We start from the raw sequence: 23,707 nt of genomic DNA on the forward strand, positions 1-23,707 counted from the left end.
TTTTAAGAAATAAACATTTATTTTCATTTTAACAAATCAACAGCGTAGAGACTAGCGTCTAGAGACTAGTCCGACGTTTTATTCCGGTCTAAGTAACTAAAGGCCGCGAGGAATATTTCCATGCGAGGGGAAGTCCCAAATCCGTGCAAAAATTGTTCTCACGATAATCACGCCTGTCATCGCGGAGGAAGCCCTCCGTTTTCCCTCTTTTTTCCCTTTTTTGTCTTCTTTTTTCTCTTTCTTTCGTTGCTTCTCTCCTCTGCTTTCTTTAACAAAGTGAACTTATACCCTGTCTCATTCCTGTGTAGATGCAGGTAGTGTGACTCGCGGTGTGACTCCGGAGGTCATGAGTATGTCACAAATCAAGTTGCTCCGCGGGCACAATGCGATCCGGAAGGAAGTATAAGCGTATAAAAACGTCGCGCAAGGTCCCCGACGAATAAAATTCGGGGTAAAATGGGCCCGGTTGCTCACTTGTTCATTTCGTCCGTTTAAATCCTAAGCTAATTACGGCGCTAATAAAATTGACTCTGAATCTCGTGCTGTAAGTGTATACAAGTGGCGTATGTGAGAAGAGGATCATACAAAGGAAGAGATCGCAATGCTCTCTCGCTATTGCGAGCTTGGAATATATACGTCAGCCGTTCCATCTCTCGATTTTGATAATCGCTGTGTGTATTTGTGTGTGTGTGTGTGTGTGTGTGTCGTCAAATAACGCGCGTCATCCGCATGATTACATTGAAGAATTCCCGACGACGTTCCCCTCGGAAACTAGCTCGTGCTCGACGCTTGCTGCATTCCGCCGCGCGCGTCGAGCTGCCGCTACGATCGCGTTATTAATATTAGCGCAGCAGAGAACTAGTATAGTCACGTACTAACGGTACGGTAACAAGAATAACAATAGTAACTAGAATAAAGGATGCTCTCTAGAGTGGTCACATTCCGCTTCTCTCTCTCTCTCTCTCTCTCTCTCTCTCTTTCTCTCTCTGTTTTCGCTCCTGTCTCGCTCTCTTCAATTTCCCCTTGCTTCTGCCTTCTTTTCTGTTCGCCGATAGCGAAATAATAGCAGACCATAACAAAAACAGCGAGGATGAGAATGCTGTCGAGGATGATGACGATGAGGATGATGCTCTAGAGAATTCTCTAGTATTAATCTTCTCTAAGAAAAAACCTATATGTATGTACACGCCTCTGTAATTTTCGCTATAAGTACATGAGTCGCGCAGCAGAGCGCTCTGGCTGTTTATTAACACTGCACGTACACACACATCGCGCGCCGTACGTTGGATCATTACTCGCGAATAATCGGTTTGCATGAAAATGTTAAGGCCATACTCTCGGCGCGCTTTGTGTACGCATCTTCCTCTATTCCCGTCTCGTTCTCGCGCGCGCGCGTTCTCTCTGAACTCTTTCGAGCGAGACCTCACCGGAAACGAGCGAAAATTCGCTCGAAGCGATAGCGAAAATATCGCCGCTCGAAATCGCAAGAGTGAACGTTTCATTTATCCTTGGACTCTTCATTTGCGCGAGTGAATGTTGCAATCGATTGGATTTGTTGTCAGTAATGGTGGAGCACGTCGAGTTCACTCTACAGTTGCGAATGAAAATGTTCACTCGACGATTCAGAGCGGAAGAATTCGAGGGTGTACGAGCGCGAGTAGTCACTCGACTTGGAGTGATTCGGTACATTGCTCTGCTTTTCGCGTGAAAAGCAGAGCAATTTCGCTCGAAGAAATTGAGAGAGCTCGTCGCGACACCGAATCGTCGACCTGAACGGCGTGCAAATATTTGCGTTCAGAAGAAAATTTCCTAAATTCGACTGGGGATGCGTCGCTACGGGTTGTCTATGCGCACCGCGATGTGCTGCGTTGGCCTGCTTACGTGCGTGCGTGCGTGCGTTTGTACATAAGTACTTACATACGTTAGAACCGCGACAACAGGACCGCTAACGATAGTACACGTCTAACGCTAAACTCTCGTCTGCGAGAAACTGTGGTCAGTTTAACGACTCGCTCCGTCGTTAACAAAGAGCGCACGTTTCCGAGCGATCAGGCCGCGATCAGAAACGTGCGACTCATTGCCTAATTGTGTTTCGATTCTTATTTCACTTATCATTTTAGCTATTTCTCAAATTACGTAGTCGGATCGACTACGACCAGACCGCGGTACCGATAATTAATGACTTGATGAACGTCCCTTTGCAGATACAACCTAGAAGGGTAGAAACGTTCCACACTGAGACAAGAGATGCGATTATTTCACCGGGAAAGAGAATTCCTCTCATGAAGAATATTGGGAGCTTGCAAAGGTTGGTTGGATTTTTAGCCGTATTCTTCTTATTTTAGTTAATACCAAGGAGTATCCAGACAGCACAAAATCTCCAGGGGATGTCCTGGGAACGTTCTCAGAATGTCTTTAGGATGTCCTGTGGAGATCTGTGCTGTTTGGGGTGCTGTTATACACGCCACTTCGAAGTTCAATCAAAGTATTCGTTATCCATCATTTTCTATCATCCTTCAGGTCTGATAATTCCACATCTGCAAAACATCTCATCTTGTGATGAAGTCATCGACGATTCAACGAACCTTTACAAGCCCCTGATAGCACTGCGGAACGAAGAATTCCACACATTGACTTAAAAGGTAAATCAAATCAGAAATTAAATCTGAAAGTTAAATCTGAAAATTAGATCATCTCATAGAAGATTACAGCGTGAATGTTTAACGATGTTCCAGCGCTAGACAGTTCTGGACTTTCACGCTGACTGAAACCCGGTCACTGTGAGCTGGATCGAGTCGATGGTCCGACCGTAGCCCGTAGTCGCGAGGCGCACAGCAGCGATGGCCGAACGACTCGGTCGCGGTGCGAGCTGGCCGTCGGATCAACCACCGAGAAAAGGTACTCGTGATAATAAGCCTTACGACAAGCCGGCGGCGCACTCACCGCCGCGCAACGATATCTACGAGACTTCTCTCTTTGTTTGTTCCACCGATAGCACCGACAATATTGAATTTTGTGCCGACGACGACGACAATAACGTCACCGTCGGCGTCCAAGTGTACTTCCATAGTCCTTAAGGCCACGATTCCACGACGTCTTTAGAGACGGATTTAGAAATAACCCCTTGCTCTCAACAAGCGCCTCCGTGTTCGCGAACGCGTTTCCGCGGTGCGGATGAAGCTACAATAGCGATTCGAATTTCTCACTTTTCCAAGATATACATCCTTATATATTCTCTTCGCTCCGCTACTTTCATCGCGAGCGATCGAGAATATCGAAATCAAGCGGAAGGAGCTCCTCTTTCAGCGAGATCCGCCACGTGATCGCACGGTCACGTGGCGGATTGAGACTCATTGTTGCGCTTTTAGAAAAATATCTCTCGTTCCAATCGCTATTCAACATTCGCCTCCCTCCAAAGCGTATCTCCGTTTGCGCGAAATCGTCCTTCGCGCTACTTTCCCAAAGATCCGCGAGAAATTCGTACGTGTCGCTTGCGCGCTGAGTTTTGCGCGCGCATTAACGCGATTCAGGCCGACTCAGGCTCGCTAGATCCGCGCCGCAGAGGGCGGCTTGTCAAGGGTAGGTACTCTCAAACGGGTGCACTCGGGCGTCGCAGGAGCGAGCTGAGCAACGAGCGTCGCGGCGGTCGCCGGAGGGGCGGCCGACGTCGCCGACGCTCCACGTCCGCGGTGTACGTGGACGGCTGCTGCTGCTCCTCGACGACCCCCAAGGGTCAAGCTTTCTCCTCCTCCTCGTCCACGTCGTCCGACGACTCCGACGAGGAGGTGATCAGAGCGGTCGACAGGCTCGGCGTCTGGGCTGAGCAGGCGAACGAGTTAAGGCGCATCCTCTGGGCACTCCAGCAGTCTGGCAAGGAGTGAGAACCGTCGTCCGCCTTCTCCGAGTGTACCCGATCGGTCGTGCCGAGCTCCAGCATCGACACTCTCCTCGCGGGCACTCTCGCGCGGCCTGGAAAAAAGAAATCGACGATTTGTTTGGCGTAGGAATGTCGTAGTTGGGAGGAAGCGTCTCGGCGCTCGAGAGTGAGCGCGGTAGGCGTCCCTCGATAGCCGTTTTGGTGCTTTGGCTGATATGTTTTAAAGAGAAGACACATTAATCGGCTACCATGTTGACTTCTACAAAGATCTATTTGGAGTTGACTTGGAGCTACAGGTTTCAGATTTGCGGATCGACAGACTTATATCTACAGGTCTAGATATTATTTGCATTTGCAAATTTACGGATAGGTTTGTAGGTATTTCTAAATCTATTCAGGTCTGCCTATATACAGATTTACAGATCTAGAACACTAGAGATTACGTCTTTTGAAGCAATTCTATTTGCCTATACATAACTTGCAAAAAATGGCAGCTAATACAGATCAAACCAAAATTTTTTTGATTTCCTACTTAAAAAGCGGACGTCGATGTTCGCTGCGGCGCGATCGCAAATATCGCAGCAAACGCCAATGTCGTGCGAGGATCTACTCTCGCGGAGTACAGATTTACAGTTAACGCTTGTATATTACGTTTATTATTAGTGCATGTTTACTCATGTTCAAAGCTCATTGGTTATCTACGAAAGAAGTCACAAGATGTGCGAGATTACTTAAAACAGATAGAGGTTGAAAAGATTTGGGAAATACTGGCGCGCGGTTCTAGTAAAAAGAATGAAGAAAATAGATCGGAAGGTTTATGTCTCCGACTACTTTCGCTCAAACGACGTCGGAGCGAAGCGAAATTCGGAACTTAATGAAGGAGAAATCGTGTTTCCCTAACGACTGGGAATTTGCGCCGCCGTGCAGCTCGTTCGCGAAGCGATATTTCAGAAGCGAAACGGTTAGCAGTTAGCACATTGTGGGCGGCTCGCGTGTCGATGCTCATTTTGCAATTGCTCGCTCGCGAAAATAGCCACGTCGCGGGTCTACGTGTGACGCGCGACTGATGTCGGACCGGTCAGAACGCGTTAAAAAAATAGCACACACGTCAAAAGTGCTGGAAGTTTTTGGCGACGCACTGCTGCGATCGTTTCACGATCTCAGGTCTTGAATTCGTTCAATGATTCACGGTAGTGATTATCACGAGCTCATCCGAGAATTCCCGAAACGTTCCGATTTTTCCGCGCCGGCGATCTCATCCTCGGTCAAGGGCGCTCTTCTCACGCGATGGCACGGGGAACGCGAGAGAACGCGATTAGTACGTTTCGTCGGACGCGCGGTGAAAAAGGGGAAAGAAAAAGAAAAAATAAAAAAGAACACACGTACCCTCCTTCTGCTTTGCGTCACGTACCCTTCGTTTTCGTGGGGGAATCCATTTTCGTCACGGTGTACTCGTCCGTCTCGTCAGCCTCCTCGACGGTCTCCTGGCAATCGATACTGTCGGGCGTGCACACGCTCTCGCGTCGAAATAGGCCAATCACGGATTGGACTTTCGGCTGCTCGATCCCACCTGAAAGACAAACAGAAACGTAACGGACACGTCGGGATACCGTCGAGGATAGGTCATGTCAGCGATGTCACGCTGAGACGAGAATTTTCACAATCGTTTTCTTTATTTCTCCGGCATGACTTTGCAGTCTCGCGACTTTACGGTCTTCCGAGCTACCCTTCGCTTCTTTTCGCGGAAAATGCAACGATCTCTCAATTAATATTCAACGATTAATCGAAATTTCCTCTAACCATCTCTTACCTAAGAATGTGGCCGAGGGCGAGCTGTAGGCGAGGTATTCCTTGTTGGAGCACCACGCTGGGAACTCGTTCTGCTTAATAGGGTGACCCGACTCGTAATCGTCCTCGCGTTTCCACGGCAACATGGTTTCCGTGGCTGTGGGGGTGGTTACCCTGTAGCCTTCCGCGCCTAGGTCAAATATCGCACACGTGCAAGACAAATTCGGCGGGAGGAGCACGAATACGCGGGGGATTGAAACCATCGTGATTTCGGCGAGCACAATTTTCGGTGCTGTGGGTGCAAAAAAAAAAAGAAAAAAAAGATACCTTACGCCAATCGCGTCGTGTTACCGTTCTTACGAACCAAGACACGTAGGCATTATTTTTGTGGTGCGGCATCGAGCCCGCCGAAATTGTGACAGCCTCGATCCATGACGAGCAATTGAGAGGAATGAGAGACATTTGTGAAATGATAATGATCGATGGTACGGCATTAGAAGCATACAAGTATTCGCAGGGTGTCTCGGAATGAGTTCGAGAAATACTCAACTGGCTAATGGCACTCTCACAGAAACCACCGACGAAAAGTCGCACGCTTGCTATTCATTCCAAGCAATCGCCGTATCGTCAATTCACCGTGAATTCACCGCTTTTTATCTGTTTTCCCTTACTTACGATAGCTTGTTTCGGTATCTGTATACCGTTGTAGATTAAAACTACCCCCGGATAAAGTTCCTCAACTTTAATCTATCGTAACGTTCAACCGCAGTCGTCCTCGAATCGACCATAAGAGAAATCGATAGCCACGAAGAAGGACTCGGGACGTCACGTCAAAAAGAGCGTCTTTCTTTTCGTGTCTCTGGGTCGATTCGTTCGCGAGTTACGACCATTCCAAGTTCCGGCGTGCTCGCAGACGGCGGCTGCATCGTGTCCACCCGTACATCAGTGAGTTCAACGACTGCATAGTCCAAGGGACGCGCTGGCGTAGGGGCAGAGAGTAGGGGCAAGGCCGCGCGCTTACGTAACGTGGTTACGTATTGAGTTACGAGATAAGATACGAACTCGCGCTCCGAGACTCAGCAGGTGGCCAGCTTCGCTTTGGCAAAGCTGAGTCGCTCGAGAACGCGATATGATCATTAGAATCGTCGGTATCTTCGTCGGTTCTAAGACTCGCACAGGCCAGAGACGATAGCCGTTGGAAAACTGAGACTGTCGTGCCTCCGACAGACGCGAAGTCGTTCTTCCTCAAAGTGAAGATTAATTAATACGGAGTTAGAAAATGTGGTGTGAAATAGAGATCAATTGATGTTGGAGTTAGAAGAATATTGTGTGAAATAGAGAGATTAATTAACGCAGAGCTGGAAAATATTATGAGAATTAGAGATTAATCGATGTAGAGTTAGGAAATATCGATGCACCTTTAAAGTAGAGATTAAATGTAAAGTGAAAGAAATTATCAGTTGAAATGGACATTAATTGTGATACAGAGCTAGAAAATATCTGTTGTCTTCGGTTTAAAGCGGAAGTTGGTTTGGCAATGGTGGTGAATTTTGTCAGCCAGTTGAGTCTTTACACGCAATTCCGAAGCACCCGGCACGCAAAATAAAACAACGGCTCGCAGTAACACAAAGCCAACGTTTGGACTCCTTTCCTTCTCTTGAAACACGTACCGTCGCGTCCTATTTTCAAGTCTCCTTCGTCAGAATTAATCGTGTCCATCGACGTAGTAGTGGTGGTAGGATGCTGATTGTCCGCGTTTACATTGGGAGAATCTTTCGTTTGGAGATTTTAAAGTACATTAGATAGGTCACAGCTTTGGAGAGACTAATTAACTATCTAACTAATTCGCGCGCGCGAAAGGCACGATCTCTCGTCAAGCGGCGACTCGCGATCATTTCTCGATCGACGCGTTTGATAATCATCGACGCGTCGCGATCGAATCGTTTAACTTCCCGCTCAGTCGCGCCTGTAAAATCGAACATTTTCTCACCGGACGTGCGCGCGGTGAAGGTGATCGCCGAGTCCCAGTCTTCCTTGCTGGAAGGCTTCGAGCTCTCGCCGTTCTCTAACTCGTACAGCACGCCGTTGATGTAATCTGCGCACAATAATCCATGAGAAAACCATCGCGAAATCCCAATGCGACGGGTCGACCGTTCGCGACGCCTCGGCACGTACCTTGCCTGAGCAATTTCGTCGAGCCGTTCTGCTGAAATTCCGGGAAACTAACGTGGGTCGGTTTGCCGTCCTGTGTGCAATCGAAATCGATCAATGACAGCGGAGGAAGGACGGATTACGAATTAAAGACACGAGAGACGATCGGCTCGCCGATCGATCCTTACTTTGAGCAGCTTCTTGCTGCGTTTGTGCCGATGCTTGTGCTCGCCCATCATTCGCCGGATATTCATATGCATCTTGTAATTGACTTGCGTCGAGAGATCGCGATCGTTTACCGCATGCCGACTGTAGCTCAGGCGCCGATGCTGTGTGTGTGTGTGTGTATATATATGATTAACGTTTTTCATTACATTACGGTAATCGCGCGTACCGTCTCTATCGCGACGGTATCGTGCGATAGATTATGTGGATCAGAGATTAGATCGCGTTGGATCTCTTTGAGGGAAATCTAGAGACGATCGTAACTTTATCTCCTACCCTTTTGTACGGTTTGCAGAGCTCCTCAGCGAGCAGATGGTGGATTCTCGCGTCTGTCAGGTCTTTCTTGGAGGGATTGTACTCGAGTTCTTGCAGATCGATATTCCATCCCGCCTCGAGCTGACTGCAGCTGGGGCTGAGGGAGGAAAACACCGTTTACGAATAATACGATTGCCGTTTATGTTTGTTGAATGAAGAGTTCTGATTAGAAGGCTATCGCGCGTCTCGCTGAGAACGATTAGGAGGTGTCGCTTCTTCGAATGCTTTTAAATCTCGCGATGAGCCTCTTATTTGGTACATGGAATACTTTTCCCAACGTCTTAATATCTGATGAATGCGTACAGAAAAGTTCTGTGTATATACTGTGTTCAGGTAAATATTATTTGTTTCAAGTACTTCGTAAGTTTATATATATTCGCAAATCTCTCGTTAATTCGTCACAAATATAAAAAAATTATACAAGCATTAAAATACATTTTGAATCTTAGTAAATTCAGAATCTCAATAAACAATATTAAATTAAAACCAAAATTTGATTAGCTTACTACACTCAAGTTAGGTCAAACCAACTTTTTCTTTGATAACATCTTATAATATTTTTGTCGAGAGAATGAATTCTTTATGTGAGTTCATGAAAATGAGCATTTTTGAAACTTGTGATTGTGATGAGTATATTTCAAAACTGTTATCAAGAAAGTATTCTTTGTTGAAGACAATCATTATTGAAAAGAACCAAAGTAAACGGAGGAATCGTTTTTTCTGATAGTAGGATGTTATTTTTCTATATGTATATCATTATTTACGTTTTAGAAAATTTTGAAATTATCTTAGAGTTCTTCTTAGAAAATCTTGGGATCATTTATACTTGAGAATATTTGTTCTTTCAAATTTGCTTCGGGACTGTTCACTCAACGTTGTCGTCTAATTATCCTAGATGCCATCGCGACAAGTCGCTAAACGAACAGGACACGCTCACCTTGCGTTGAATTGTCCGTTCGTATTGCTGTAATTGCGGAATATCGCCGACATGCTCTCGGTGCCGCTGATATTGCCGATAGTGGAAGCGTTTCTTCTTATGTAATCCAGCGCATCCTTCATTGCCAGCTTCGAGTAAGTCTCCAGGATTTTCGGCTCGGCGCCACAGTGATCTCTCACGAGATAAGGCCGGATGAATTTGGTGTCGAATCGCTTGAATCTATGGCAAACCGGGTCACGGCGATACAGAAAGCATCCCGAGAGCGTCATTAACGACGCGTGATTTTTCTACGATGAAACATCTCTGAGACACCCGTAGCAATCTCGCGACTTTATTGCGATACGATTGTCATACTTCAAAGCGAATTTCGCACTACTTCTCATCTCGATGTCGTAAAATAGTTCTCATAAATGAAGGATGTAAATCCGTCTCGTATGTCCCGTTCCGTTTATCTTCGCTCTCGCGGTATATTAATAGCTTCGCGGAGATTTCTCCCGTTAATCACGTATATCGTCGGATCTGTCGGGCAAATAGAGTTATCGCTGAACATCTTACTTGTCCCGCACGTGGTAGTTGCCGTGCTTCCCCAAAATGTCCTCGATACCCGCCATCGTGTGATCCATTATCTGGGAAATCAGGAGAGCGTTATTTGTCTTTTCAGTTTGTCGAGCGGCGACGGCGGCGAGAATACGCGATCCACGAGAATTTGCTACGTTTACGCTCGCGTGAGCAAACACAGGCAGTATGCGGAACGCCGTGTCGAAAAGCCTCGGGTAAAAATTGTCAAGCGTGGTTCGCGCTCCGTAATGCGGCTTGACAGTGACGAACGGTGGCCGTGCGCGCGTCTCTCGATTCGGTCGATATTCTTCGCGTCGATTAATGCCGCGCCGCGACGTTCGATTGCATTGTAGGAAAAAAGAAGAAGATTCGAGGCAATTGCCCTTCGCATTTCCTCGGATGAAATTTCAGTCGAGAAGTGCAGCGAGTCGCCCGACAAGTCGAGTGACATTTTCGAATTTTCCTACTCTGAATCGACGAGTGAATATATATTCATTTGAGAGTGGTCGAATCGAGTGTACTTCAACGTCACTGGAACAAGCTCACTCTAATCTAAAATGTGCATTCGTGCTGATCAAGAATTCACTCATCTACGATTTGAGTAAAACATTCACTCGAGCGGCAGCATCTTCATTATCATTTCGAGTAAACTTTTGCTCGTTCTTAGTGAGATTTCACTCCAAGAAACGCGTGACGAACGTGATTCATTCTACGAGGCGTTTTTCAATAATTTCGTCGAATTTTTAACGTCCATTTAGAAAGATCTCTCTTTTTCTTGAATGCGACGGTCGCGATTTTTCCGAATCAAAGTCAAGACGACACGTACCCTCTCGTGAATCCTCTCGTTCATCGTCGGTTTTCTCTTCTCGGCCCGCTTGACATTGAGAATTCTCACAAGGGGTTTGATGGTGATCCCCTGAAAGGAAAAGCGCATTACATATTGGCGTCATCGAGAAGGCACGTGCTCGCATCTGGTCCGTCCGTGCAGATTATCTGGTTGGCGCCAGAGCACGGAGAGGAGCAGTCCGCGGCTGATAAACGCGTGACGCAAAGCTGTATATGCTCAAGTATGTGCGACATCGATATTAGGTTTCCGATCGATCGCGCACAGCAAAGAGACACGTGCAAAGCACCGGTTTTTTTGCAGCTACGTCTTCACCTGACATACACACACTCTCTTTCTCTCTCTCTCTTTCTCTCTCTTTCTCTTTCATTAATCGGCGATCAAACGGACGTCAATTTAACGGTGAGGCTGCGACTTTTTTTTCTCTCCTCTCTTCTCTCTCTCTCTCATCCCGGGATAGAAAAATCTCGTTGGGACGAGAGGCACTCGCGAAATGCACACGTGTCACCCAGAGTGACCTGTCCAGTAAATAATGAACACTCAAGGCCTCTAAGCGAACACTTAAGCACCAAACTCCCATATTTGAATAGCCAGGTTAATCTTTTGCGACGCACTCTTCTTTGTATAATCAGATAAAACCTGCGAGCTACCTTCAACTACACTCACTTGAGTCGTAATATGCGCTTCACATACCGTAACATTGGAATGAATACTGCAAATAGTTCGTTCACTAGATACTGTTCAATTGCTAGTCGCCCTGTGATCGTGTCTAAAGATACTAGGTCGTCCCAGTTTAATCGAGCTGCCCGCCTGGACGCTTTGCACTCACACGGAGCATCATGCATCGTCGTCGTTACGAAACGACGCGTCGTTCGTTTGCGCCCCCGCGGCGTCAAGTTCGTCGCGTATCGATCGCTCGACCGCGATCGCGCCAGGAACTCGCGAATTTCCCACCCAAGCTCACCTGGATGAACACGGTGAAGTAGATGACGGCGATGGTGGTGGTGACGAACATCGGCTGCAGCGGCACGTGTTTAGGGTCTATGAGGAGCACCAGAGCGAACGCCACGGCGCCGCGCAAACCGCCGTAGGACATCACGAACTTCTCCACTTTGTCCAGCTTGTGCAGCCGGAATTGGTTCGCCAACGCCGTGAGCACTATTACGCCTGCGACGCGAAGCGACACGGCTCGTGATTACGGAAGTGGGCGCGCGATATCAATAATGAAATCAAATTAAACGCTCGCGATAATTTTTTATTTTAATTTCATCCAAATTCGTTCGCAATGATCGGTCGTCCCGCCGTTTACGTTCCATCGTGGACTGTTGCACTGAGAGAAAAAGTGGTGGATCTAACTAAAATTATATAGTTGTTCTTTTACTGTATTTTTTTACAGTAAAATGATAGCAGTGGCATGCACAGTAGCTCCACTAACATCATAGTAGAATCTAATAAAAGAAAAAAATGTTTTCTTGTTGACCATAATTTATAGTAATTTTTTTCTCTGTGTGATTATAATTACAAGTACCAAACACTTTTCTCACAGCGTGGACTCGTGAGAATCCGTCCTCTCGATTACGCGTTCCACTCATGATTGCGAGCGATTAACGGTCGTCAGGAATGCGAAGCCGCGAGATTAAGACCGACTGATCTCGATCAAAATATATTCGGCCCATCTATTTAACGAAGCGTCGACACGACAGCTCGCCGTCCCTATCTCGAACTTTCCACACGATCGAGTGGCAAATTGTCCGGTTAGGCCAAGAAGCCATAAGCGAGCGCGTTGCTCACGCCGAGCCGTGACGTAAGGTGCTCGTGTAAGCACAGAAGTCAATTGTCTCAAGTCCCATTATGATTTCATCGTTTAACCGTATCGCTTTACACGCCGACTCGCGACGTCCTTAACGCCCGGCTACGCTGGTTCGGTCAAGGCCCCGCGCGAGATCGTGTCGAATTCTTCTGGCACGAATCGCTATTTATATCAAGCCACTTTTCCTCATTTCCTCAGTTCCGCAAGTCAAAATTATCTCGCCGATATAGAGAGTCTGGCCTAGTATGCTTGTATCTCCCGACGCGTCGACAAGGCAGATGGTCGTTTGCGAGCGAAAATTCAGAAAGAACAGAGATCATATGTTCCGAACGAAATAATCGGACAAAAACGATCTAAATTACGTGGTTTTGATTTTGAAAAATTTTTCAAAAGGATCTGGCGCGGGATTCAAGAATCTTTCGTGTATAAATCTCTCGAAAATGGCTGTTAGGAGACAAGGATTTAAAATACTAGGAGAGACGAAAAGAGATCCTCTTTGCCCGATTACCCGGCATAATCGGGATAGGAACGGTATAAAATCTGGCTGTCTCGCTTACCCACAGCTCGATAAACGGAGCAGAAGACTATCGTCATGACGACGAACCACGTATTCCAGTTATGCGCATTGTTCACCGTGGCGACGCCGAGGAACATGAATATGATGGTCTCCGAGCTGCTCGACAGCATCTTCATTGTGTATTTGACAGTCGTGTGGGACTTGTGCGATATATTCGCCTCGACGTAATTCTTCATGGTGATGCCGCAGAAGGTTATTCTGAAATAAGAGGATCGCGGGTCGCTAAACGGATGGCGTGGCTCTAACGTCGGCTCGCTATTTCTATGCCGATGTCGCGACATGAACGCGCGAATCTTGTCCGTAATCGTCGACAATTATAGCGCACGCAACTGCGGAATTAAAGCGCACTGCTTACTCAGAGCTCGTTGCCTTATTCGGCGCTATTACACTCGACGTGCCGTTTACATCGCGACAAATCGTTCGCGTCAGCCTCGCGTTCTCTTCGATCCTACCATCACACGGTAGAATCGCACTGAGAAAATCGTTTTTGGAGCCGAGCAATATTTCGAATATAATACGACCTGGTCGGCGTGTTTTCACTTGCGTCAAGTACATGTACTATTGAGAAAGTGAAGCGCGCATAGCGACAATTAAATTATTAAGTCGTAATTACCAAACGTTTAGTTGATTTCAATTATTTTGCCAAATCATAATCCGGTGTACGAAATATTTTTGTTTCGAAAGCAAAATCCTCTTCTCAGTGCGAGTCGACAAGATCCACGAGAAGTCGATGTTAACCCAAAAACTGATTTTCAATCTTATTACCAGTGCGTGTGCGGAACATCCGATATATTTCAATTTGTAAGGAGGACAATCTCACTACTAATATTGCATGGAAAAGAAAATTCGGTTGGATTCACTAGATGTCTGATGAAAGATGAACGGACCGGATTGCCGGTTGAAGTTACCAGTATTCTATTCAAACTAACGAGATTTCTGGCTAACCAAACAAGATTGCTGGTTAACCAGAAGTCTCGCTGACTTGAACAAAGTTCCTGTAACATCAACCGGAATTCTAGCTTGTTCATCTTTCACCAGACACCTGGCTCATCCGACCAAACTTTTTTGTTCGTCTTGGCGATTCGTTAAAGCTTGCTTGGAGCTAGCTCTTTTGCATCCTATTTACATCGCGATTAGCTCGCGTTCTCATGAAATTCCCCTGGAAGAATCGAGTCGACCAGATCGACGGAAAGAGCCCAGAAACTTGCTCTCGATATTATCAGTGCGTGTGCGCGCAATATATCCAATATTATTATTATTATTATTAATTTATTTGAAGGACCGATGTGACCTCTCTCGAAATCACACACAGCGAAGACAAACTGCGCGACAAGTGACTCCCCTACCCTGCGCCGAACACATCTAGATTTAGCGATTGCTTGTCGAGTATATTTCGGGGCTGGAGAGATGCAAGCGAGATACGTCGGGAGAGAGCCGGTGATTTATTTTACTCACGCCAATATACCGGACATGTGGAAGATCTCGGCGTTGAGGTATGCCAAGTACGCCATCACGAATATGAAGATCGGCTCAATCACGCGCACCTGATGAGTGAACCTGGTGACGAAGCCGGTCGCGAAGCCCCAAATTATACCTATGATCGTGCCGCCGATTGCCACCACCAAGAACGAGGCTAGGCCCGACAGCACGTCCGTGTAGATGATCCTGGAAGGGCCCATCTCGCTGTACGCCTCGAACATGTGATAGAGCACCTGCGTGTCGTATTAGATGACCTTTAAACTCGCTGCGACCGCTGCACGTAAACCGTTGACGACGCGCTTCCACCTCGCGTCCTTGCGAACGACGAGCGAAAGGCGATCCTAAAATCGGTGGCTCGAGCGAATCGAGCTCTCGCTCGAGCTCCCTCGCCGTTCTTAGTTGGCCCGACCCAATTTGCCACGACAAAAGGATACGGCCAGACCGCAGGCCAATTAATTCCGGCTCTCGCACGAATACTATAAAATAAAACTATAAATGCGGAATAGGACGGTGCATCACCGACCTATATGCGGGAATAATCGCGATGAAATATTCGAGCCGACAGGTGGACGGGCTTCTCGAGATTCTCGCGATTCGCGCGATTGCGTCTTATTCTTGGTTCGCGAGGCGAGGAAGGAAGTGTTTTTCGAGGATTGCCGCCGCTTTTGTGCAGACCACCGGGTATTAATAACCGTCGAAGTGTCGGCACGGCGATGCATTAATAAAGCCGTCGCCGGCTCGTATTTACAAGAGGAGTGTTTGCGCTACACTGTGCTGTTTCATTCAGGGCGCTCCAGACCCGACATATGGCTCGGCGAACCAATGCAAACGTCGTATTATTAATCCTATGGCGGGGGCGAAAAAGTGTCCGGCATACTTGACTCGCACTTTTGCGACGACACGAGAGATCGATATCGATATCGCGTCTTGATCGCGCCCGACGTGTTATACAGCAAAGGACGGCGCGTTACTTCGCGAGATCGCGCGCAGGCTTTGCGCGTCTCGCGCTCCTATTTATTTATTATGCATTCTGACGCGAGGCTTTAGCGGAATATTAATCAACGTCAGCCTCAGGCTCGATCCCGACCGAAGGCCGCGGAGGGAGCGAGGCAAATTTAATCTATCGCTACCTTCTTCTCCCAACATCGCCGACTATTCGCGACGTTTCGCGCTGATCATCAATCAAAATAGTTGGCAACTAAGTAGTTTCCTTTTGCGCGCAACACATTCTTCCTGTTCTTCCCTTCGCGTTCAATTTATGCGTCCTGCGGTTCGTTCCCGTAAATACTCTTAATATTCACTGCATATCCAAGGGTGTTACTTTGACTAGATCTTTCCTAGTGGAAATTGAACCTCGTCAGTGTATAGATTATAAATTTGTGTTTGTATCCGATGTAATAACATCACTACCAGCGCCAAGCGTAATGTAACGCTTGCTCCTCTTAATGGTTAGATAAATAAGTTAGTTAAAGATTAAACGAATAAAGTTACGATTATGAGATGAAAATCGATAAGTAGTTGCTGGCTGCTAATAATGCAACGCTCAATTTTGCTTCTTAAACTTTTTATCAATTTATATATTTTTGAGATTTTTATGAAATTAACGTAACCCAAAATTTACTTGCTACTTGCTCTTAAAATGCCAGTAGTCATATAACTGGATCATGTATTTTACAACAGATAGTCGTCTATTCTATCATATTTTATATCATGGCTTGTGACAACAGCTAGACCACAAACTCGATTGTATATTTCAGTGAATAGTCAACGAATTAGTAACGATCTAAAAAAATTTAATATATTCTATACTAGCTAGCCACTAGCTTTTGATTTAGGTCGACTGGTTACATTTCTACTCGGGACCCTTCATATGTTTCTTTCAAGTCACGTCATTTAACAAGTTTGAATTGTAATTTACATCTCTTAAACGTGTTAAACGATGTGATTTCAAATCGCAGGAAACGTGTAAAAAAAGCTTCAGCTGAATTGCACGTTTATGCGTTTAAAAATAACACACTTAGACTCGCAGTGTTCCACATCGACTCGTTGCTCTCCTTCTTCCATTTCGCGCGTTACCGTCGCGTTCGTTGCTTCCGGACGAAACGAGGGCCCACTCGTTTGCCGTGCTTCTTCCTCTCGCTCGTTATAGCCGCCTCGCGAATCAACCGACCGGAATCGATCGGTTTTAATCTCCGTTTATCTAAACACCGGGCGGCCGAACGGCTCGCCCGAGATAGGCTGCCGCAGATAGCCGTGTTCGAGACGATGTAAATAATGCAATACTCACGACAGTGACCGCGTCATTCAACAGACTCTCGCCGAACACGACGATATAGAGTATCTCGTTCACGTGAATCTCCTCGAAGACGGCCAACACGGCGACGGGGTCGACGGCGCTGATCAGCGCCGAGAACAGGAACATGTCGAGGAGGGGTGTCTCGCAGCCGAACACGCCACTTTTTCCCAACAACCACAATGACACACCTGGAGGCAAAGAGGGAGAAAAAGAGAGAAAGAGAAAGAGAAAGAGAGATATGGGAAGGAGAGCGAGAGGAGAAAGTCGCCCGATATTTATTTTAATTCGCGCGAAAAGCGTCATTCTTTCGCCCGCAACTTTGCAGCAATTATCGCCCATTGTTAATCCGCTTTAAGCATGCTCGCAGCAAGTTGTCAATCCGTTGGGATTATTATTATCCGATCGATCGCGCCAAGTCGTTGAACGCGCCGCCGCGATAAGAGGGTAAATGGCGAGATTAACGGCTCCGAAGATAGAAATTTTGTGTTATCGGCCACCTGCGCGCCACCCACACACCCCGTACATGCACCCGTACTCGTCGGGATTCGCGTTCGCATTTTCCCTCGAGGGTGATCCGCGCAGCCGGCGACGCGGCGAAGACACTTTTCGATTTGATTTCGATTTGACTTGATTCCGGGAAATCAAACTCGGTTAGATGGCGTGCAAGTGTGTGGATGTTTGATAAGAGTCCTACAACGTCTGAAATCGGGACATAAGAGGTCTTAAAGAGATCTTAAAGATGTCTTAGGAATGTCTTATATTTCAATGTCTGAAAGACATCTTTAAGACGTCTTATGTCCCGATTTTAGACGTTGTGTTATATGGGGTAATGCATGTACTTAGATTTTAGTGTATTGAGTTAAGTATGGGGAGTCAGATAGAGGAAATTATGTAGGAATGGGTGCTTAAATAATGTATAAATAAAGACGAAACAAGATTTTAGGTAGGGAACGGATGGTTAGGATAATGTAGGTAATGCAGGCAAACTTAAATTAGTATAGTAATGCACAAGAAATTATTGATAGAGCAAATGTATAGTATAATAGGTAACAATAGAATCAGAAGTATATAGGGATGAAGAGGAAAAGTTTGGTCATCGCATAGGATAAGGAAGCAAAAGAAAAGTAGATGGAAAAAGAATGACATAAGGGCTGGTGAAACAGGTGCTGTGCAAGTAAGAAATTGAAGTGCAAAGAATGAGGAAGATTATAGGATATGGAAAACTTGTTCTTGACGATGAAAGCTGAAGAAGACATACAGAAAGTGAAGAAAAAAGCGGAGAAATCACTTCATGAAATTATTAGGAAGTATAAAGTGGAGTAATAAAACTAACAAGATATGCAAGAAAATTGGGGAAAAAGTTTATGAAAAGGAAATAAGGAGAGCAGTGCAGATTGTATTGTATTGTATAAGGAGAGGAAAGATGAAGCGATAAATGTGTGCGTATGTATGTGTACAATTGAAGGAAAGAACAGAACTTGGGGTATTGTTTGTATGAAGACAAGGTAATGCGCGTTAAAATAGAAAGGTGTAATTAAACATGATAGACAGAGAGAAGGAGTAAGTAGTGTAAAGGTTAGATGAAAATTAAAAGGATTAAAAGGAATTAAAAGTGAGAGAAGATTACGAGGATGTTTAGATAACGAGAATGATATTGTAAGGTCAATTGGAGAGAGACAATGTAACTATAGAGACATTAGTAAATTAGATAGGTAAAAGTAAGGAATAAATGGACGTGTGTGTGTTTAAGGAATGTAATTGTAAACCAAGTCCCCCTCTTCTTGGTTATGTGAAGGAATATATACTGATTCCGGGAAATCCGAAATCAATATCGGTTTATTCGAATTTCGTCCGGTCGCGCTATTGGCCATTTTGTTTCATCGATTTGAATGTGCATCGGAAAGAAATGTCGGCTATGCTAAGCCCACCGAGGATTTGCAGCTGGTGGCGGTAGGTCTCGTGATTGTACTGTTGTTTTTTGACGCGAGATTATACATTAATCGAGATCGCGCCGCGCGTTATCGATCGGTTTGCGTTATCGTCACGTTTTACTGTGTCTGCGCTACATGTCAAGTGTCGCCGTAGAAGGCGATAAGGCGAGGCGAAGGCGACGCGAGTTCGTCGATTAATTCGGCTAATCAAACATCGTTGAATCGCATTACGATAATTATGTTTCATCGGCGTAATGAGACAATTAAATCGCGATCGCTTTTTACTTCCTCAGCTGGTCCCGCGGCGTCTTCGAGTGTCATTATTATCAAGATCTCATCGTACGCCAATATTCGCGGCTCCTGACGTGGAGAAATGATACAAGCGTGTCTGTTTGCCTTCATATTAATTAAGATCGCGTCGGATGATCGTCGCCTTGCCCAAAACTGTCGCGATAATCAAAGATTCAACATGATAAGACTATGCCAGAAAATTGTGCAAGAAACTACATTGCAATTAATACGCGATTTTATTTATAGAGACTGAGTGACAGAGTGACAGAGAGAGGGAGAAAGAGAGAGAGCAGGAGACCACGTCATTTACGTTCGTTTCGCAGCTCGCAAATGCTAGCATAGACGACATCTATAACATTTTGTGGAGTTCTATCGACCTTAAATCTCGTTACTTTTTGCATTTTTATCGCGATAAAAAGTAACAGTCTAGAAATACGACTAAATGACAAGCCTTTTTATGAGAAAAGCTTCCGTTCGCAGTGGGATATCGCGTCCGCCATTTACAGCTAACGCGTTCGATATTGTTATCGTTTCTTCTCTTTTTTCCTCCAACGAGATTTCTTCAGTTATATTTCAGCGCGGAGTACGCACCGAATCGACCGTCGTTTTTGTTTCTTTTCGCACAAGGACGCTGTTGTGTTTGAGGGTCCCGCGATTGAGTCGCACTTTGTCGCACGATGGCGGCGATTATCGTCGAGATGACAGTTGGGGCACGCGTTGTGGTCCGCGTCATCGACGCGAGCACGTGAACACGCGCTATTTTCGTACGCGCGTTCTCAGTCCGCGTATCCTCCGACTCTGTGTTTTCAAGACGAACATGTGCACTCGCGCTAGACCGCGAACAGACCGAGCAGCAGCGGGAAACGAATATTTCGCGGCGGAGAAACGGTTATTCGCGGCCTATACGCCGTTTTCTCGTTGCGTATACATCTTCATATATATACAGGAACGCAAAACTCGTGTGTGTCAAATCGTCAAAGACTGTGAGAGTACTGTTGAGAAATTTGCGATTTTCTATGCGAATTTTTCTCTAAATCTTGCCATAGCAAATTTTGTGCCTATAATTTTTCCTCTTCGCGTACGAAGAGATTTCTCCAAAAATTTATTGGATAGCTCGTTTGAAAGATCGTAACTTCGATTTGTGAGTCGATTTTTCCCATCGTAAAAACTCGTTGGTCCGAAGTTTTAAAGCCCGTAGATCCATAAGAAAAAAATAAGTGACTATTTTACTCACAGTCCTACCTCTAACCGGCTTTACCCCGAAAACTCAATATTTTACGAACTTTCATTTCTCGATAAGGCTGACAGATGTTAACGGTCTAGCGCGACTGTTGCGAATGTCTCAAGAGGAACTACTATTTTAGAAGACCGCGCCTCCTTTCTCTCTTTCTAACGTCATTCGTATTTAAAGAATAATTGCTTTCAATTACAGAAAAGTACTAAAATGATAAATATCAATAATTAAATCGTGATTAAAGACCCAATCCCTGATTTTGAATTCTTTCTCTTTCTCTCTCTCATCGATAAACATGTCTCTAAATATCATTTACAAACCTTTTAATTTGAAGTTTTCAGTCACACTTGGAGACACTTTTATTGTTAAAAGAGAGTTTAGGATAAGGACTCGAGTATTTGTCATCGTTTCATATCGCAATGACGGCAACAAGATATTACGCTTAAGTTCCTTCCTGCCACATCATCGTCCTCCCGATGCAAGAGAAAGGATGCGGACGATCTCAACGCATGACTTCGCAAGCTACACGGATCGCAGGCACGTTGACGCGACATTTTCCGCACGAAATCACCCGATCGACGCGAGCAGTCCGACGACAAGAACTTCTTTCCTCCCGGGACACTTTATGTGTTTTTACGCGCGCGAAATCGGCGAGGTCGGCTGGATGGAAGACGTGACGGAGTAGGAACCAGCTGCGGCCCCGAGGGAAAAGAAATAATTCGAGTAAAATTCGCTCCCGGCGGCAGCGGCGCCGGCGTTGGCGCGCCTGTCAATCGCGTTCATCGCCGCCTCGTTACCTACCTATCGACATCGTATTAAATATAGTCCCAAGGACGGCGAACAGGAGTATCGTCCCGAGATGGTCGAAGAACAGCCGATTGGGCATGAAGTAGCCGGCGTCCAGGATGATGGGCGGCAGCATGTAAAGGAAGAACGTGTCTGGCGTGAGCGGCGACACGTGAACGCTGCTGGCCTGGAACAGCAGGACGCCGACGACCACGCCGACGACGATCAGCAAGCAGGACTCCGGGAAGATCTTGTTGAGCTTCGGTGTCATGTGGAAGCCTGGAATCAGGTGAGGTGCGATCGATTAAACATCACGTTTCATAGATCTGTCGGCGTCAACCGAGGTGCTTTCTGATCTCGATAAGAATACTTAGCGTTGCTTCAGCTCTCGGTGCAGCATCATACTGCTAATTAAATCTAAGGATCAATATTCTCTTTTGAATAGGATTATCTCGTTCAGAAGATTATCCTGTCCTAAAGTAAAGATCAAGTGTCGGATTAACGTAGACGGTTTTCCGTGCTTGTTAAATTTATATTGAATATATTTTATATAAATAAAACAAAGAAGAAAATAATAAACAAAATTATATGTATTTTCGAAGGGTTAATCATTTTTTTAAATTAAGAGGGATAAGGTTGACTCGATATTTTTTCAGGCAATCTAAGGAAAAGTTTCTTCTTTTTTTTTTTTTTAATGCCCAACATCCTGCGAGAATTTAATAGAAAAATTACCAATTGTTTGTATCAACCTAATAAATTTTGTTCTTTGCAGGAGCTACAAGAAAGAATAAGGGGATAAGACATCAATTTTCATAACTAAAAGACTGCTTGAGAGAAAGAGAGAGAAAAAAGATTAAAATTGGAATCCTGAGCGGATTCTGACAGTTACATAATAGGGAGTTGAATAATTCCAGTGCGGAAATTAATACTCACGTTGGCTAGTCGTCGTCACCAAAAGCTGAACTCATTGAGATAAAGAAGCTAATGGAGAGCAGACGGGAAAGAGGCGGATCTTGATTTTGTATCGTGCGATCTTTCGCTGCATTCGCCGAAATTATTATACTAATCTCGGCTCCCGCCGGGGAATACCGAGCATACCGCGTTGCAACGGAGCGCAGCGCGGATTCTGCCGAGCGCAGCAGAGGTGTAACGTGTCGCGTGCGTATCTTTCGCCGTCGATGATGCTCCGACGAGTGCATGCTCGCACGTCGCGTTGCATCGCGCCGTATGTTGCATCCATGCCGTTCGAAAACGTGCCAGATATTTTGTGTACGTTGTTCGATGTTCGATGTCGGCGGGAATCACTCGGCTCGATCGGGCGTAATTTGAACGCGATGAATGCGTCGAGTGGAGTGGCGTGTTGCGGTTTTCTCGTTGGTAAAAGGGTGTTCGATAGCCGATGCCACTCACTTTGCCCCGCGGAATTTGGCAGAAAGTAAAATCTGAGCTTCGATATCGAACAATTTACGGCCGCAATATAATTATGCAGTCTGGAATGTCGTGATGCAATCAGCGGCGGGAAGATCCGCACAACTTCCACTTCAATGAGCTTCAGAACGCAACCAACAGGAAAATTTGTAATTTTCTGAGAATGACCGGAGAACAAATTTTTCCACTGGATACCTCATAGAGCTCATTAACTCTTAGAGCATTATGGGCGCATATATTTGACTTGTGACCTGCTGGCGTATACATCTGCTCAGAACAAGAGCGATCGGATTAGCATACGAAACGTTCAGCTCCACTCCCTAAAGTCTGATGCAACGTACTTTTCGCTTCCTGTTTCTTGTTCTCTATCTTTTCCTTTTTCTGATTTAAAGTTTAAGGTTTAGGTCGGAAAGAAACAAGAAGAAAGAAGCAAGAAGCGAAAAACGCATTGTAGATTTGGCTAAGTGTTAGAAGAAACAAGTGTACCAAACTTTCCGTCACCGATTGCACGTAACACGCGAATATTTCGCGCCCGCGCGTTTCCCCTCGAAGCTTTTAGCGCTGTTTCGTCGAACGACAAAAATAACAAGAGCCCTCGTTTGTTTTTCTTCGGCTCTGCCGCGTCTTTGGCTGCTGCGTAAGCGCCCAGATTGCAGCGAAAAATCGCCATTCGTCGTTTCCTTCGTCGTATCGATCGAGCGGCATGTGGAACGCTCTCACGTACGGACTCGATCCTGATTTCGCGCAAGAGTGAGATCTGCGTGCGTCCCTCGCAGGATATTATTCTCTCGAGTCTCCGGACGCAGCAAGGATTCTCGTTAGTTGCGCGAGTCGTAACGACGTCGCGGCTCTCCCTCGTGGCGCGAGCAATTTCTTCGAGAAACCGCGCATATTCCGCCGACATGTTACGCGGTAAATGCAGGTCAAATTGTTGCAATGCGAACGCCACGCTGACATTTTCGGCCGCGACAAAAGAACCTTTGTTCACCGATGCGTTGCACGCATTCATGATAAACTATTAAAAATAAAATGTCATCGCGCGCGCGCGCGCGCGGCGGGAAGAGGATGTAATGAGTCTTTTGCATAATGGCTTGTGACGAGTGTCGGCTGCCAGTCTGTTTTCGTTGACATCTGTCGTTCTATCTTTATTGCGTAAGCGAGCGGAAAAATATGGAATGCG

General features: G+C 45.9%; 1 protein-coding gene across 4 annotated transcripts in view; it reads right to left on the minus strand.

Annotated features, from left to right (window-relative positions):
* Positions 1–23,707, minus strand: part of LOC116849121 (probable Na(+)/H(+) antiporter nhx-9) — a 26,993-nt gene continuing 3,286 nt past the window's right edge. Inside the window, exons 2-17 of one of the 4 annotated variants that reach the window (XM_032825962.1) lie at positions 21,115–21,378; positions 16,849–17,045; positions 14,538–14,794; positions 13,063–13,280; positions 11,660–11,862; positions 10,678–10,767; positions 9,849–9,919; positions 9,294–9,512; positions 8,318–8,453; positions 8,005–8,145; positions 7,841–7,910; positions 7,656–7,760; positions 7,336–7,437; positions 5,688–5,855; positions 5,289–5,447; positions 1–3,969 (exon numbers count right to left, since the gene is read on the minus strand). In XM_032825962.1, coding sequence (XP_032681853.1) covers positions 3,734–3,969; positions 5,289–5,447; positions 5,688–5,855; positions 7,336–7,437; positions 7,656–7,760; positions 7,841–7,910; positions 8,005–8,145; positions 8,318–8,453; positions 9,294–9,512; positions 9,849–9,919; positions 10,678–10,767; positions 11,660–11,862; positions 13,063–13,280; positions 14,538–14,794; positions 16,849–17,045; positions 21,115–21,378 — 2,636 coding nt within the window. In that variant the 3' untranslated portion in view covers positions 1–3,733. Of the gene's footprint in view, positions 3,970–5,263; positions 5,448–5,687; positions 5,856–7,335; positions 7,438–7,655; positions 7,761–7,840; positions 7,911–8,004; positions 8,146–8,317; positions 8,454–9,293; positions 9,513–9,848; positions 9,920–10,677; positions 10,768–11,659; positions 11,863–13,062; positions 13,281–14,537; positions 14,795–16,848; positions 17,046–21,114; positions 21,379–23,707 lie in introns of all 4 variants that reach the window. The other 3 variants (XM_032825961.1, XM_032825964.1, XM_032825963.1) reach the window with 3 other exon arrangements.

The sequence above is a fragment of the Odontomachus brunneus genome, unplaced genomic scaffold, assembly GCF_010583005.1.
Source record: "Odontomachus brunneus isolate Ranch 3 - 2012 unplaced genomic scaffold, Obru_v1 Obru_scaffold_107, whole genome shotgun sequence".
Lineage (NCBI taxonomy): Eukaryota > Metazoa > Arthropoda > Insecta > Hymenoptera > Formicidae > Odontomachus > Odontomachus brunneus.